Source organism: Urocitellus parryii, chromosome 1 (assembly GCF_045843805.1).
Source record: "Urocitellus parryii isolate mUroPar1 chromosome 1, mUroPar1.hap1, whole genome shotgun sequence".
In the NCBI taxonomy this organism is placed as follows: Eukaryota; Metazoa; Chordata; class Mammalia; order Rodentia; family Sciuridae; genus Urocitellus; species Urocitellus parryii.
This window is the reverse complement of record NC_135531.1, coordinates 206,475,636-206,492,483: the sequence shown is the minus strand read 5'-3', so window position 1 is coordinate 206,492,483 and position 16,848 is coordinate 206,475,636. Positions and strand designations below refer to the sequence as shown.

The window sequence follows — 16,848 nt, the reverse complement described above, 5'->3', positions numbered from 1 at the left end:
AAGAATAAAGAAAACCTCTATAATGGAAGAAAATACTTGGCAAATCAGATTAACACTGAGAATATATTAAGAACAAAAGACAATCCAACTCAAAAATGGGCATAGGACTTGAATGGGCAATTCTTCAAATACAAAACAAAAGACAAAAATAAATAAAATAAATAAAACCCATATACAGATCAAAAATAGAAATACAAACCAACACTATAGTGAGATACTACCTCATATCCATGTGCATGACCATTATGACACAAAAAAGGAAAGTGCTGGAGAAGATGGTATGTACCTAAAATCCTAGAGCATCCGTCCTATTGGTCATGATGTAAAATAATACACCTGCTGTAGAAAAGCTTAGCAGTTTTTAAAAAATTTCAGCATAGAACTTCCACATGAACCAGTAATTCTACTCTTTTAAAAAAAATTCAAGAACTTGGTCACCAATAGATATTTTCTACAATCGTGTTTACAACAACATTGTTCATTATAGACAAAAGGGAGAAAAACTCCAAATGTCCACCCACATGAGCAGACAGATTAACAAAATGTGGTAAATACATAACAACAGAATATTATTCTGCCGTAAGAACAAATGACATTTTCAAATATGCTGCAACGTGAATGGATCCTACAAACATTATACTTAGTAAAATAAGGCAGGCACAGAAGAGCAAATGTATGGTTCTACATATATCAGGTACCCAGAATAGCAAATTCATAGAAAGTAGAATAGAGGTTAACAGGTAGAGAGGTGGCAGTTATTGCTTAATGGGTAGTTTTTATTGTGGATGAAGAAAAAATTTTGGGTATAGTTGTTAATGCTTATGTAACACTATATTTGTATACTTACAAACACTTAAAATAACTGTGTATTAACACAATAAAAAAGGCAACCCTGCCCAAAGAATTGGCTTTAATTAACACTTGATTTTCATTATTCACAGTATTCATATTGTATAGTCACTTTGAACACAGAAAAAAAAAAGGGCTGGGGATGTGGTTCAATGATTCAGCATTTGTCTGACATTCATGAGACCCTGGGTTCCATTCCCAGTACCATTAAAAAAAAAAAAAAAGAAAGAAATAGAAAAAATCAGCCATCACTATTAAAAGAAAATACAGAGTTGGGTTTTTCTGAGCAAATTCTCTGGTCTCAGAACTTGCATCAACTATTTAATATATAATCTTGTTTTATGTATTTCTTCATGTAAAGGTACCTTACTCAATATATACTAATTCCCTTACTTAATATCTATTATTGATTTCCTAGCATTGAAATGAAAGCCAATAGCATTGTAACTTATGTTAGAATAAAGCTTATTTAACACATGAGTATTTCTTCATAAGGCACATCACAGCCTTCCTGTGCTTAGGAACACTAAAAAAAAAAAAAAAAAAAACACAAAAGTTCATGCTCAGGAACACTAAAATATATATAAAGGGTTAGGGATGTGCTTCAGAAGTAAAGCATCCCTAGATTCAATCCCTACCCGGGGAACTGGGGGGAAGACAGGGTATAACCTTGTTGAACTTTGGCTGAGAACATGCACACTGGGTGACTCAAATCCTTTCCCATTCTACATGTTTACAAATTATGAGAAAGCTACAAAAGTACTGATATGGAGTTTACATACAAGTTCTAGTGAGCAGGCAAATTTGCAAATAAGGAAAACAAACTCTGAGAATGGACTGAACTAAAGAAAGTTTAAATGAAAAGGTCTGGCATATAAAAATTGTGAACTGTTCACCTAACTCTGACACTTACCTTTCCAAGAAGTTTGACAAACAAAGGCCACAATTTTAACACGTAGGTCTCATTTTTACTCATAAATAGCTTTTGGAGTTCTGAAATTAATTTCTGTAAGTAAAAGCGAAATATTTACCAAATAGTCTCTTCAAAAGGAAAAAATAATCCAATATCAAAGCCTAGAAATAATTTCTAATACTTGATTATCAGCCAAATAATCTTTGCCACAATAAAGTACCCTTATTACCTCCCCCCCAAAAAAAACCCAAAAGGAAAAATTTAGAAAATATACCAAACCCGAAAATGTTTTACCATAAATATCTAAATGCCAAAATCTAAATTCTATCATTAACATTTACTTAGCTATGCTTGTCTATCACACATCAGGCCTTCTCATCATTCATCAATCACACTTAATTTCCACCAATATACTGGTAGAAAAACTTTCTCCTAAAAACTTCAGCCTGTACATCATTAGAGTTCAAATGATAGTGTATTAGTTTTCTCACACTAGAAACTTAAAAAAGCAAAAAAACTTTCACAGTATCATAAACAATATGAGAAAATCTTTTTTTTAGTATTTATTTTTTAGTTTTTGGTGGACACAACATCTTTATTCTATTTTTATGTGGTGCTGAGGATCGAACCTAGCGCCCCGCGTATGCCAGTCGAGCGCGTTACCGCTTGAGCCACATCCCCAGCCCATGAGAAAATCTTACTTCAAATTTATTTATAAAGCTGTACATAGGGTACTGAAGATGAATAAATTTATGAGAACAAAACAATTCTCTTTTTTTGATACCAGGGCTGCTTAACCACTGAACCACAACCCCAGGGACCCCCACTTTTTTTTTGAGACAGAGTCTCCCTGAGTTGCTAAGTGCCTCGCTATGTTGCTAAAGCTGGCTTTGAACTTGTGATCTTCCTGAGCTGCTAGGATTACAGGCATGCACCACTGTGCCTGACAAAACAATTCTTAAAGATACTATTTTATTAAACTTTAATCTTCCTGCTCCTGCTCTATCATCTCCCAAGCCTGTTCTCAACAGAGCCAGAATAATCACTTTAAAATTCAAATCAGTATATAATACTTGGAAGCTCAAAACATTCAAATATGACTTTCCTTATAATCCAGAGTAAAAATTGCATCTTTACTATGGTCCCAAGGACCTGTGTGATTAGGTCCTCTGTTTCTCTAACAATATCTTCCACTCTTCTCAACCTCATAATTCTCACTTCTGTCATACTGCCAAGTGTTCGCTGAACACCAAGTTGGTACACAATGTAAGAGCAGAATGGGATCCTCCCCTTTCTTTTGCCAGACAAGGGACTGAATCCAGGGACATTCTTAACAGTTACACCCCCGGGCCCCTTAAACAAAAAAATATATATATATATAAATATAAACTTGTTTTGAGACAGGGTCTTTTTAAGTTGCCTAGACAGGCCTCAAACTTGGAATCCTCCTGCCTCAACTTCTCCAGTAGCTTTGATTATAGATGTGTACCACCATTCCCTGCAACGAGAATGGCCCTCTGCACTCATGGTTTTCTTGCTCACAATGAGCTTACCCTATATTATCCACATGGCTAACTCCTATACTGTCTTCAAATCACAGCTCCAATGTCCTAATTTTTACCTTCCCTGACCACCTCACCATTTCTCTTTGATGGCAAACTTCAGCCTGTCCCTGTTATTCTATCCTCCATAGTGATCTTCACTTAATACATTATGTGCCTCCCTCATTTCTCATTAGAAAACAAGTTCTATAAGCCTTTTGTTTACAACTATAGTCAACAGTAATGCAATGCATATAGATGCTAAAAGATGTTTACAAGAACAAATGTTGGTAAGCCTAAGACTTGAGGAAAGTAATAACCAGCTAGGAAATTATATGGACTAGATGAGCTTACATGCATGAAAATTCTTAACTACTGGAATTATATAATAACTCAAAAATAACACTGAATTGGGTACTGCTCTCCCTTATTTAGAAATATAATCCCTTGTTGGGGGGGGGAGGCTGGGGTTTTGGCTTAGCGACACTGTGGCTTAGCCGTAGAGCACTCACTTAGCACGCATCACATAAAAATAAATTAAATAAAGGTATTGTGTCCAACTACAAATGGAAAACAGATATTAAAAAAAGAAAAGAAATATAATCCCTTATGTACAGCCTTACCACCCTGAAAGTGCCTGGATGTCTGATCTCAGAAACCAAGCAGGGGTCTGGTTAGAGGATGGGAGAAATGCAATCACTTTCTATTCAACATACATTGAGGATGGGATAAAATATCTACAGTGTATTAAAAATGAATAGACAGTTCATTTCTGTACTGTTATGTATAATTGGTCTACACTAACTTAAGCAACTCTTTGGTTTTTTTTGTTTTGTTTTGTTTTAAGAGAGTGAGAGAGTGAGAGAGTGAGAGAGAGAGAATTTTTAATATTTATTTTTTAGTTCTCGGCGGACACAACATCTTTGTTGGTATGTGGTGCTGAGGATCTAACCCGGGCCGCACGCATGCCAGGCGAGCGTGCTACCGCTTGAGCCACATCCCCAGCCCGCAACTCTTTGTTTTAATTCAATGCTAAACTCCTAGATCACAGTGCAATTAAATCAATGAGCTTAGCTGAATTTGATTTCAAACTGAAACTGAATTTCAAGCTTAGCAAAGAAACTTTTAATACAGTATTTAGAAAATTCTTAAGTAACTTAATGCTTACAGTAGTCATAAGCTGCTCTGTAATAGATGCTATTTCTTGTTGTTTCTGAAGCAACAATGGCATTCCCATCTCCAGAGCAGTGGCTCCCCTCAAATGAACCTTCTGTGCTGAATGAGCCACTAAAGGTATGACCAATTTTGCCCATCTCACTGACTCTTCTCCCATTTGAACTGGAGCTTGTTCAATTAGCCTATAAAGGAGAAATCAATAAGTTAGCTTGAATTCACTTTTTTAGTCTAATCTAGCAGGAAAAATAAACAGCATAATTTAGAATGCATACATAAATTCACCTAGAAAAATACTGTATCACAGATTTGCTGCCACCAATTTTTTTTCTTTTTTGGAAAAAATTGAGGTACAACCAATAAGTTTTTTTGTTTTTATTTTTGTTTTTTTAAGGGAAAAAAAGTCAGTTATCACTTAAAAGTCACTTATTATAGGCTAGGGATATAGCTCAGATGGTAGAGTACTTGCTTTACATGCACAAATCCCTGGGTTTGACCCCCAGAGCGCGCGCACGCGCGCACACACACACACGCACATACACACACACACAAAAATCATTTATTACTGAACTCAGTCTTTGGTGCAAGATTAGAATGCATAAAATATTCATGAATATACACTAGTGTATACTAATGAAGTAGCAACAACTATGTGGTAAAATAAAGATCAAATTTTTCTTGCTAATTTGTATACTGCTTTACTTTTTATGTAAAAATTCTGTTTTTGTGGCAGGATTTAACCCAGGGCCTCCTACGTCCTAAACAAGCACTCTACCATAAAGCTCCATCCCTGGCGTTGTTATTGTTGTTTCTTAATATTTTTAGTTGTAGATGGACATGATAACTTTTATTGTGAGGATGTGTGTGTTGCTGAGAATTGAATCCAGTGCCTCACACACGCTAAGCAAGCACTCTACAACTAAGCCACAACCTCAGCCCTGTACTGTTTTTAAAAGGGAGCCAAGGAACCAGACTATAATATGATCATTAACCACAGGACCAGAAGGTGAAATTAAAACAAACAGCTCAAAAACTAAAGAAAACAAAGAATGAAAAAACAAGTCAAGAGTTTGTGCCACATGTCTGTTAAAAAGTAGGGCTGGGGGCTGGGGATATAGCCCAGTTGGTAGAGTGCTTGCCTTGCATGCGTAAGGCCTGAGTTCAATCCTTACCACTACAAAAAAAAAAAAAAAAAAAAGACTAGGGAAGGGCAAGTAGAAGGGACTTTCCTGCTCCATGCTAGACAACATGACTGCCTTCATAAATACCCTTTTCCAGCCCACTTACAAGGTTGTATTATTTTTTAAACCCTTTAAGAGATTTTAAAAACTTTTAAAAACTTTAAAATTTTTAAAAACTTTATTATGAACAAGACTTTACTTTTAAGACTTTCAGTAAAGACACGCCCCCATTCTTTAACTGTCGATTTCATATTTGAATCTCAGAAAGTTCAATCGTTGAAATAAATTCTAAATTTATAGAAACAGTATTCTAATGTGAATTGCATCCAAACTGCATACCTTATGATAACATTTAATGCTTCAAAATCAACAACGGCAGAATGTATCTCTCCTTTATTAAATACTATTTCTAATGAGTCAATTATACTGGATACCTAAAAGACAGAACCAAATATATACAAATCAAATAAAACAGAACTGTTTTGCTGGCATGTAGATGTAGAGAAGACGTAGAAAAACTGTACTCACCACTTTTCCAACAACTTCAGTGGGGAACGTCTGTTTGGATATTACCCAAAGTGCCCTGGTGCATACATTTTTGTCTGAATTCTTAACAATATTATTCAATTTTGAAAGCAATTCTTGAATATTTGCCTCTGAAAAGCAAGTAGTTTTAATTATAGGAACAGTATACAATCTTTTCTTCTGTGGTACTAGGAATTGAAACCAGCCTAGACCACCAAGTTACATCTGCAGCCCCAATCTTAAAATTTCAAATATAAAAGTAAAGAAAAATACTCTTAAGTCAAAAAAACTAAATACATATTCAGAGAAGGATCAAGGAACCACTACTGATATCAAACTTCCCAAACCCTAAATCCAGATCGAAGTTATCATATTCAGAGAAAACAAAGCACTGAACTCCAAAGCAGATAGTTCACACAAAAATAACCACGGGTATCATTACTAGGTATATGCAATGTTTAGCAAGATATTATAACCTCACACTTCTGCTCCAAGATGAACAACTCGTACTCTAGGGTGCTAACACTTCTATACATAAAAAAAGAATAAGCAGGGCTGTGTGTGGTGGCACTGCTCTATAATCCTGGCAATTTAGCAAGACTCTGTCTTCAAAGAGAAAATAAAAAGGGCTGGTGATGCTAGGTGTGGTGGCGCATTCCTGTTATCCCAGCAGCTCGGGAGGCTGAGGCAAGAGGATCACAAGTTCAAAACTGCCCTCAGCAACTCAGCGAGGTCCTGTCTCCAATAAAACATAAAACGGGCTGGGGATGTGGCTCAGTGGTTAAGTGTCCCTAGGTTCAATCCCCAGTACAAAACAAAGCTGGAAGTAACCCCACTTCCTCAGAAAAACAAATGGTAACAACTTTCTGATCCTTATTACCTATTCCTAATTTCTTCTCTCTAAAGATCACTTCCTAGCCAGGAACATGCCTATATTCCCAGGGGCTTGGGAGGCCAAGACAGGTGGATCGCAGGTTCAAAGCCAACCTCAGCAATGGCAAGGCACTAAGCAACTCAGTGAGACCCTGTCTCTAAATAAAATACAATAGGGCTGGAGATGTGGCTCAGTAGTCTAGAAGTGGTCTGGTACCAAAAAAAAAAAAAAAAATCACTTCCCAGCTTTCCTCTAGGGTAGCAAACTACTTAGTTAAACAACAACAGTTTAGGCTACTTGGAACTTGGAAAGCATCAGGTTCTGGGTTTTCACTACCACTTTTAGTTCACAGTTATACTACATTTCACACTAGTATGAAAGAAACTTCCAAGTAAACATGTTCCTTAGTGTATACACCTAAATAAAACAATCAGATAAGTTATTAACTTCCAAAGACAGCCATGTTTTATTAAAGTTTCTGTTTTTAGCCAAGCACAGTGGCACACACCTGTAATCCCAGCAGCTTGGAAACCTGAGGCTAGAGGGTCCCGAGTTCAAAGGCAACCTCAGCCAAAGCCAGGTGCTAACCAACTCCGTGAGAGACCCTGTCTCTAAATAAAATACAAAATAGGGCTGGGGATGTGGTTCAGTGGTCGAGCCCGCCCCAGTTCAAACCCTGGTACCAAAAAAAAAAAAAAAAAAAAGGTTTTTACATCAATCATATTTATTCTGTGCTAGGGAATTGAACCCAGGACCCTGGCCAATTCAGAGTTGTACCCTCAGTATGCAATTATGTTTAAGCATCTTTATTTTCTACAGCAGATTTCAATCTATCAAATTTAGAACTATGTATGGGTGATGAAGAGATCCAAACATTTCTTGGAAGCAAATCCTAAACTACAAATTATGAAACTAACTCAGTGATAACAATACTTTTATAAAGTTACATTTAAAAATTTAAAAATATTAATAGTCATAATTATCTACCTGATAATCCTGAAGTAATTTTGGGATTATATAAGCAAAACCCCAAGGCCTGTAGAGCAGCACTACACAGTTCTGAGTTTTGACTGGAAATATGACTCTACCAAAAGAAAATCACATTTATCACAAATAAGTACAACTGTAAATAAATTTGTAGAAATCAAAAGTCAATAACAAAACAAGCAAGCTCATAACATTTTGATCTAATCAATCAACAAAATTCTCAGAGCAGGTAAGAACATATGATCAGAAAGTCAACTATAACCCAATTAGGTGGTGCATGCCCATAATCCCGTGGACTTAAGGCTAAGGCAGGAGGACCTCAAATGTAAGGCCAGCCTCAGTAACTTAGCAAGACCCTCAGCAACTGAGCACCTGTTCAGATAACAAATAAGGTTTATGATGTTCCTTAACTGTGTTGTCTTTTTTATTGATGTTTTGCAATTCTGAGGACTGAATCCACAATTAACATGCTAGGCAAGCATTCTACCACTGAGTTATATTTCTAGCTCAATAAAGGTCTGCCTTATCTTCAAGAATGTTGAGTTCTTAAGACAAATCTAGCAGAATTCTGAACAAGAACACAAACATTTTATCTATCTACTATGGTTCCTATTTTGAAGAAATTTAATTATTGTTTGGTTGCTTAACTTACATAGATACCTTCTACTAATTGTCCTAATCTTCCACTTGCTTCCAAATAATTCATTAGCAACTTTACATACAAACTCTACTTAAAAACAGTGCAACTTGACTCAAAATGCATGCAACAGGGTCCGATTCCATGCTTTCAAAAATTAAACACATGAAGATGCATGTCTTCACATCAAATATACTGCTAGAATGTGAAATGTAATAACGAAGAAAAATGAAGTATCGAAGTTAATGTTACTTAATAATACTATTTCCATGTTCGCTTTGGCAGCATACATAGTAAAAATTGGAACAAATCCAGGTATGCTAACACATGCCCATAATCCCAGCCAATTGAGGCTGAGGCATATGATCACAAATTAGAGGCCTAGCCTCAGTAACTTTGTGACATTTTGTCACAAAATAAAAAGCAGAGTATAAATCAATGGTAGAACACCTATGGGTTCCATCCCCAATATACAAGAAAAAAAATTGGAACACAGAGAAGATCAGCTTGGTCCCTATGAATGGATGATAGTCAAATTCATGAAGAATTCCATATTTTTAAAAAATCCTTTAGAGAATTAAAAAAAATAAGATAAAATAATACTGCTGAGGCTGATAGTGCATGCCTGTAATTCTAGCTACTCAGGAGGCTGAGGCAGGAGAATTCCAAATTGGAGGGCAGGCTCCACACCTGGCTAATTTTCTTATTTTTAAAATGAAACAGTTGCTGGGCTGGTGGCTGATGAGGAAAGTCCATAATCTTAGTCACATGGGAGGCTGAGGCAGGAGGATGGAAAAGCTCATGAACAGCCTGGGCAAATTAGCAAGATCCTGTTTCAAAACAAAAAAATTAAAAGGACTAGGACAGTAGCTCAGTGGTACAGTGCCCCTGGGTTCCATTCCCAGTACTGGGAGTTGGAGGGGAAAGGGGATTAAAAAGTTAAATGCTAAGTAAGAAAGGAAAATCAGGAAGCCTCCTAAGTAGTCCACGACAAAAACATATGTTCTTAGTTTGACATTAAACTATGCCACCTCCCTGTAAACAAGCAAAAAAGAAAACTGCAACAGTTTCTAACATAGCAAAAATGGAGGGTGAGTGAAAATAAATTACAAATGCTATTCACAAAGTAGACCTGAGACAATTACTATTTTGGAATTCCTTACTTATAAATAAATTCCCAAAAGGAATGAAAAGAGATTAAATAATCTCGGATCACTGCTTTGATCAGATAAGATTGATAATTCAGGCTGTGGGTTCAAGTGGCCATGGAAAACCTTAGACAAACTAATTTCTCCATCTGCAAAAGTGGAGATTATAGAGCAAACTAGAGGCTGAAGGTATAGCTGAATGAGAAATAGTATGTTGAGGCCATGTTTGATCCTCAGAACTGCCAAAAAGAAAAAAGGAAAAGGTAAACTCATCGAGGTATGAAGAATAATGTGAGAAAAAGCTTGTGAAAGATGTAAAGTAATGAAGAGCCAGGCAATCCGATGATAGCCTGTCTTCACACCTACTCAGGAGGCTGAGGCAGGAGGCCAACACTTCATATACAGTATATTAATCAATAAAAAGGTACATTAACCCAACCAACATCATTGCTTTTATTTTAGAAAAGTTCTTATGGGTCAGCTGGGTGGTTTTTAACACTCAAAACACTATTCAACAGTAGATACAGACCTTTAAAACTTTGTACAGCCGAGGAAGATTTTTCTCAATTTCTATGATGACTTCTTTTCCTTCTTCTCCAGTCATCCGACTTAAAAAGCAGATAGAACAAGAGATTAGGCAAAAGACAAAGTACTGGACACTAACTAACAGTATCTCTATAAATGCTTAGAAATGAACTGGCCCAATTCTTATGGTGCTTACGAATATATACTATATGATGCAACACACATCAGAAATAAGAGAGAACACACATCAGAATGACTTTTGCCTCCACAGAGTACCCAAGTTTTGACAGTTTCATCATGTGAAGACAGCAGCGTAATCCCTATCCCAGGTACAAATTTACCAATTTTATCAAATTCTTTACAAAGCTTTAGGCAATTCCTTTTGAAGAATTATGTAACTGAAACAAAAATCAGGCTAGTGGTCCATTAAAAAAAAAAAAAAATTCTGGGTCGTTATTTCGGGATACACCAGGAGTTCGCAGGGACTTTCGCACTGAAAACCACTCCTCCAACTACTTCCAGCAGAAACTTTAATCCTTTGCTTGCAAGACTCGCGTGCAGTCTCCTTCATTCCAAACAGCTTAAGCGCTGCAGCAGCCCCTGAAACGTCACTTGGCATATACGTCCCCCTCCACCCCACTCATCCCCGGACTCCGGTGTCCTCCTATTTACGAGACTAAAAGAATTCACTCATTCTACGAGTCCCAAACAACCATCTTGCGTCCACCTCCACCGAAGCGCCTCCCACCCCAGCGGGCCTCACCTGGTCAAAGTTAGGTAGGCATCCGTCTGCTCGCCCAGGGAGGCGGAAGAGTCTTCCAGTGTCTCCAACAGCGGCGCGAGAGGGCTCGGACCTGGGGCCGTCATGTCGGCCACCCTAAGGCCGGGCCGGAAAAGGAGAAAAATGTAGTGACCAACGCAAAGAGCCTCACGGCGGCCCAGCGCGAATCCGGCGCTCACACCTTAACACGGGCTCCCGGACTCGCAGTTCCGCGGTGTCCACAGCGCCGGCCTCTAGAGCCCAAACCCGAGCCCTAACCTCCTCCTCCGCCTAGTAACACGCACTGCGGCCCACGCCGCGCTCGGGCCTGGGCCCGCTCCCGCCACCACTTTCCCGGGCAGCATTCAACGGAGGGAGGAGACCGCGCGGGGGGTTGGGGAGGGGCGGGAGAAGACCCGGGAGCGCGGCATCTCGCCGCGAGGGGGCAGAGGCTGCGCCAGGCCGAAGGTTTCCTTGACCTCCCACCGCGCCCGGGATACTTAGCCCTACGTACAATGTTCAGGACAGCGTCCTCTCCGCCACTGCGCCGCTGCACTTGCAGGCTGCCAAAGCCTGACTTTGGCGACTCGGGCAGTTTACTCACGCGTGCGACAAGCTCCCTCCTGGACCAAGATGGCGGCGGGGGCGGGCCCAGGAGCGCGCGGGAGTAGGACAGGCCTGGCGGGAGAGGTTCGAGCCAATCCAACAGGCAGCGGCGCGCCGGAGGCGTCGATCGCCTCGCTTCTTTGCTCAGCTCCCCCACCCCGCCCATCCCCTGAGGTCACCTTCAGGTGGGGATGTTTTATCCAAAGAAATGGACTTCATTTTCAAAATGTAAATTCGGCCCAAATTTACCAGACGAATGAGTGAGACTTCAGACCAAGTGCTCAAACTCCAAGTTTGAAATATTAACGAGCAGATCACTTAGCAAAAGGGCATAATGCACTGTTAAATGTAAGATGAAGAGTTGCATCTCAAGCACGTCTTGGTTCAACCCCTGGTTGGGTTTGTCCTTAGGAATATAATTATCCTTTCTGTACCTCAATTTCCTTCTCTGTAAAATAGGGCAAATAACAATAACTGGTGCAAGGTGTAGCGTGAGAAGCTAGGCCAACCGTCCTCAAGCTTTCAGTGAACATAACAATGGCCTGGAGGTAGGAGCTATTAAAGTGCAAATTTCGGGCCCGGACCTTCGACTTGATGATTCTATTGACTTAGGTAATTCCCAAAGATTTGCATTCTTCTGTTGGAGTAGGGGTTGGCAGGAGCTTCATACTTGGAGTGTAAATCCTTAAGTTGATCTTATTATTATTACTATTTTGCTCCCCTTTTCCTTGTGCGGCTGAGCTTTCCCCACAGCCGGCAGGATTCAAATAGAGCACCGAAGGCCCAGAGAGCAACACAATGTTTCCACTCTGGCATCACGTGTTCCTGGCCTTGCTTCTGAGCCACCCCCACCCCCACACAAGTACACACAATTCAAGGATTAGCTCTACAGCTCAAGGTTGCTTTTTGCTTTTCTGTTATTTGTGTTTAGCAAAATTTATGCCATACCAACCATTCAGTACATAATTTGTTAAGTGAAAAAATGAGGGCAGAGGGAGAGGGAGAGAGGGAAACATATAAGGCCTAGTGAGCGAAACTTTCAAATGAAAGGCTTAAAAATGGTGAACAAAGCTGGGCATGGAGGGGCACGCCTATAATCCCAGCCCTCAAGACGCTGAGGCAGGAGGATCCCAAGTTCAAAGCCAGCTTACAGAATTTAGAGAGCCCCTGTCTTAAAATAAAAAATTAAGAGGGCTGGAGATGTGGCTCAGAGGTTAAACATCCTTGGGTTCAATTCCCAGTACCAAAAAAAAAAAAAAAAAAAAGTGAAATGGTGAATCTGAAATGCAAAGACTGGGTGGAAACAGGCTGAGAAAGCTTTGAGAAGCCATTATCCTTTAGAGGGAAATTTGGTCCTCCTTTTCTGGGCTTTGGTAAGAAAGGAATGTGTTTTAAAAGGACAAGTTATTAGTGAAAATGAAAAGTATGGACAGGCTTGCGGTACTTAGACTTTAGTTAAAATGTAACTGTTGTGTCTATGATGACTTTGAGAATTGTGAAAAGAACCATTGAGTTTCTCTTAAGAAAGGTATCTTTTCCCAATCATTATATTCCTTACTCTGCTTTATTCCTTGTAGCACTTATGACTAACTCATATTATGTATCTATCATTTATAGTCTGCCTCTCCTTGCTAGAATATAAATTCTACAAGAGTAGGGCTTGTACACTTTTCCCCTTTAAGTTTTTCATTTTTAAAGAAGGGGCTGTGACTTTTTCAAAAGTATAGTTTCTGGATCTGTTTAAAATGTTTTGTTTTATAATCCTCACTCCTGTGCCAAAAATCCTCCAGCAATTTCCATCAATTATAGTATGGATCTCTAAAGCCTTGGCATAACATGCCAGACTATTATGATTGGGTCACTGCTCTCTTTCATCACCACACTTTTCCCCCACATTGCTTAGCCACAGGTTTTGGACAGTCCACCAGATCTTCAAATTTTCTGATTTTGAATATTTCATGTGTTTTGAACATTCCTCTTTTCAAAAGTGAAGGGTCAATCAAAACCACTCCTTTGTATAAAATCTCTCCCTCACCTACTATCCCCTGATGGACATTCCTCCCATAGAAATTTAAATGCTCAGGTCTCATTCTATAGATCTGTTAAAATGAGTATCACATTAATTAATTATTGTTAGGTCATAGATTTTGGCAGTAGCAGCACCTCAGAGGGCTTAGTTCAACCTATAATCTCAAAGAATACCCTTCCCTGCTGTTTGGTCATTTTCTCAATCTGATCTAAATTGCTAAGAGTTTATTAAATCAAAACAAATCCCCTCCCCCACCTTCACCCTTCTCCACACATCCTTCCAACCTGATTGTTAGCTCCATGCTTCACTTTTATACAAATTACCATAGACCTCCACCAGGCCTCCTGGGTCAGGCCTTTAATCCCAACTACTCAGGAGGCTGAAGCAGAAAGATCACAAATTAAAATCCAGGCTGTGCAACTGAGATCCTGTCACAAAATAAAAAATAAAATGAGCTGAATAGGTTGCTCAGTGGTAGAGCACCCTGGGGCTCAATTCCAAGTATTGAAGGACAGGGGTGAGGATGTAGAGAAAAAAGAGAAGGGAGTCTTGTTTATTCCCCAGTCCTGGAGATTGACTACTAGGAGGCTCTATCCTTGAGCTATATCCCTAACCTTTTTAGTTTTTTTATTTTGACACAGTGTCTTACTAAATTGCTGAGGCTGACCTTGAACTTGCAATCCTTCTCCCACAGCCTCCTGGGTTGATGGGATTAGACTCATGCATGGTGCCTGACTGAGAGAAAGGAATTACTGCAAACTATTGGTAGGCATGTAAATTAGTACAGCCATTATGGAGAAAAGTATAGAGGTTCCTCAAAAAGTTAAAAATAGAACTACCATATGGTCCTGCAATGACCACTGGGTATATATCCAAAGGAAATGAAATCAGTATGGCAAAAAGACATCTCCAGGGCTGGAGATGTGGCTCAGCGGTAGCGTGCTCGCCTGGCATGCGTGCGGCCCGGGTTCGATCCTCAGCACCACATACCAACAAGCATGTTGTGTCCGCCGAGAACTAAAAAATAAATATTAAAAATTCTCTCTCTCTCTCTCTCTCTCTCTCTCTCTCTCTCTCACTCTCTCTCCTCTCTCACTCTCTTTAAAAAAAAAAAAAAAAAAAAAGACATCTCCACTCTCATGCTTATTGCAGCACTACACATAATAGCCACACACACACACACACACAAAAAAAAAAAACAAAAACAAAAAAACCTATTTGGCATAGTGATACAAAACAGTAATCCAAACTAATAGGGAGGCTGAGACAGGAGGATCATAAGTTAGAGGTTAGTCCTGCCAATTTAACCAGAACCTGTCTCAAATAAAAAAAAAAATACAAAGGGCTGGGGGTGTGGAATAAGTTTTCGTTCTTGTTTTTCAAATCTCTACTAAACATCCCAAAAAGAGAGAGAAAAGGAAAGGGAGTGGGAGTTTATCTTAGTGGTAGATCACTTGCATGCACAGGCTAGAACTGCAAAAGAGGAAAAACAGAAACAGGTCTATTATACAGTGTGGCAAATATAATAATAGCTTATTGTACACTTCAACTTTTCTAGGAGAATAAATTTCTTATCACAAAAAATGATAAGTATTTGAGGTGATGGATATGTTCATTAGCTTGATTTTATTAATCCACATTCATAAATTGTAACATCACATTGTACCCAATAATATATACAATTGTAATTTGTCAATTTGCAATAAAATAAAAACGCAAATAGTACACTGCTGACAAATGCCACACTGCAGCAGTTTGAGAGAACTTTATTTCTTTGTTTGCTATGATTTATACATAATGGGAAAAATATCTTTTGAATCCCATAGTATGATGTAAATTTGTGTTCTATTTATCTTTTTCCTTCTTTTTTCTGTGGGCAAGGGTCGGGGTGGGGAGGATTGAACTCAGGGGCACTTGGTCTCTGAGCCACATCCCTAGCCCTATTTTGTATCTTTGTATCTTATTTAGAGACAGGGTTTCCCTGAGTTGCTTAGAGCCTTGCTTTTGCTGAGGTTGCTTTGAACTCATGATCCTCCTGCCTCAGCCTCCCAATTAGCTGGGATAATAGGCATGCACCACAGCACCCAACCCAAGAATGATTCTTTTTTAAAAATATTTTAGTTTTCGGTGGACACAACATCTTTATTTTATTTTTATCTGGTGCTGAGGATCGAACCCAGCGCCCCGCCATGCCAGGCGAGTGCACTACCGCTTGAGCCGCATCCCCAGCCCCCAAGAATGATTCTTTACTCAATAAAATATTAAATAATAGGGCTGGGGCTGTAGCTCGGTTGGTAGAGTGCTTGCCTAGCACATGTGAGACACTGGTTTTTATCCTCAATACCACATAAAAATAAAATAAAGGTATTAAAAATATATTAAATAATAAATTTTAAAAGAAAGAAGAAGAAGAAGTGGAGTATAAGTTCTGAGAGACATTTGAAATGTTAGCTGCATAATAATAATTTTTACTGGCTTTTTAAAAGTCATATATTGAGGCCTTTTTAGTTTTTAGTTGTAACTGTTGTAAAATAACTGTGTTGCTGAAAGCATCCCCAGATAGACTTCTCAACAACTGATAATTTTTTAAAAAAAATATTTTTTAGTTATAGGTGGATAAAATGTCTTTATTTTATTTTTATATAGTGCTGAGCATCGAACTCAGTGCCTCATGCATGCTAGGCAAGTGCTCTACCTCTGAACCACAACCCCACCCAGCCCCTGATAATTTTTTTTTAATTAAGATTATTTCATCCCAAGCTGGGGATATAGCTCAGTTGGTAGAGTGCTTGCCTCTCATGCACAATGCCCTAGGTTCTATCCCCAGCACCACAAAAAATAAATAAATAAAAGAGATTATTTCATCCCATCATTATTTCATACACAATAAATATATACAGCTAATTACATGTTTTATGACTAGTATGGGTTAGTATGGGTTTGCTACCCTTGCAGTCAGACATACTTTAAAATGTTACCAAGTTGCATTAAGACCAAAAGCTTTATTTGGACCAACAGTTTTATTCTTTCATTCTTTCCATTGAGCTGGGAAGAGAGTTCCTACCAATTATGACCACACCACTCCTTAGTACATGAGAAA

At 38.7% G+C, this 16,848-nt stretch overlaps 1 protein-coding gene and 1 non-coding gene across 2 annotated transcripts in view; one reads left to right on the top strand and one right to left on the bottom strand.

The window, feature by feature from the left end:
• Positions 1-11,723, bottom strand: part of Rif1 (replication timing regulatory factor 1) — a 56,754-nt gene extending 45,031 nt beyond the window's left edge. The window contains exons 1-8 of the mRNA XM_026388260.2: positions 11,628-11,723; positions 11,117-11,230; positions 10,358-10,436; positions 8,044-8,140; positions 6,186-6,313; positions 5,997-6,091; positions 4,472-4,661; positions 1,763-1,855 (exon numbers count right to left, since the gene is read on the bottom strand). Of these exons, the coding sequence (XP_026244045.2) occupies positions 1,763-1,855; positions 4,472-4,661; positions 5,997-6,091; positions 6,186-6,313; positions 8,044-8,140; positions 10,358-10,436; positions 11,117-11,220 (786 nt within the window). The 5' untranslated portion in view covers positions 11,221-11,230; positions 11,628-11,723. The remainder of the gene's footprint in view (positions 1-1,762; positions 1,856-4,471; positions 4,662-5,996; positions 6,092-6,185; positions 6,314-8,043; positions 8,141-10,357; positions 10,437-11,116; positions 11,231-11,627) is intronic.
• LOC113183380 (U6 spliceosomal RNA) lies at positions 9,137-9,239 on the top strand. The gene has a single exon (XR_003300865.1). It is a non-coding gene; the product is annotated as a U6 spliceosomal RNA (small nuclear RNA).
• Positions 11,724-16,848: the final 5,125 nt, after the last annotated feature.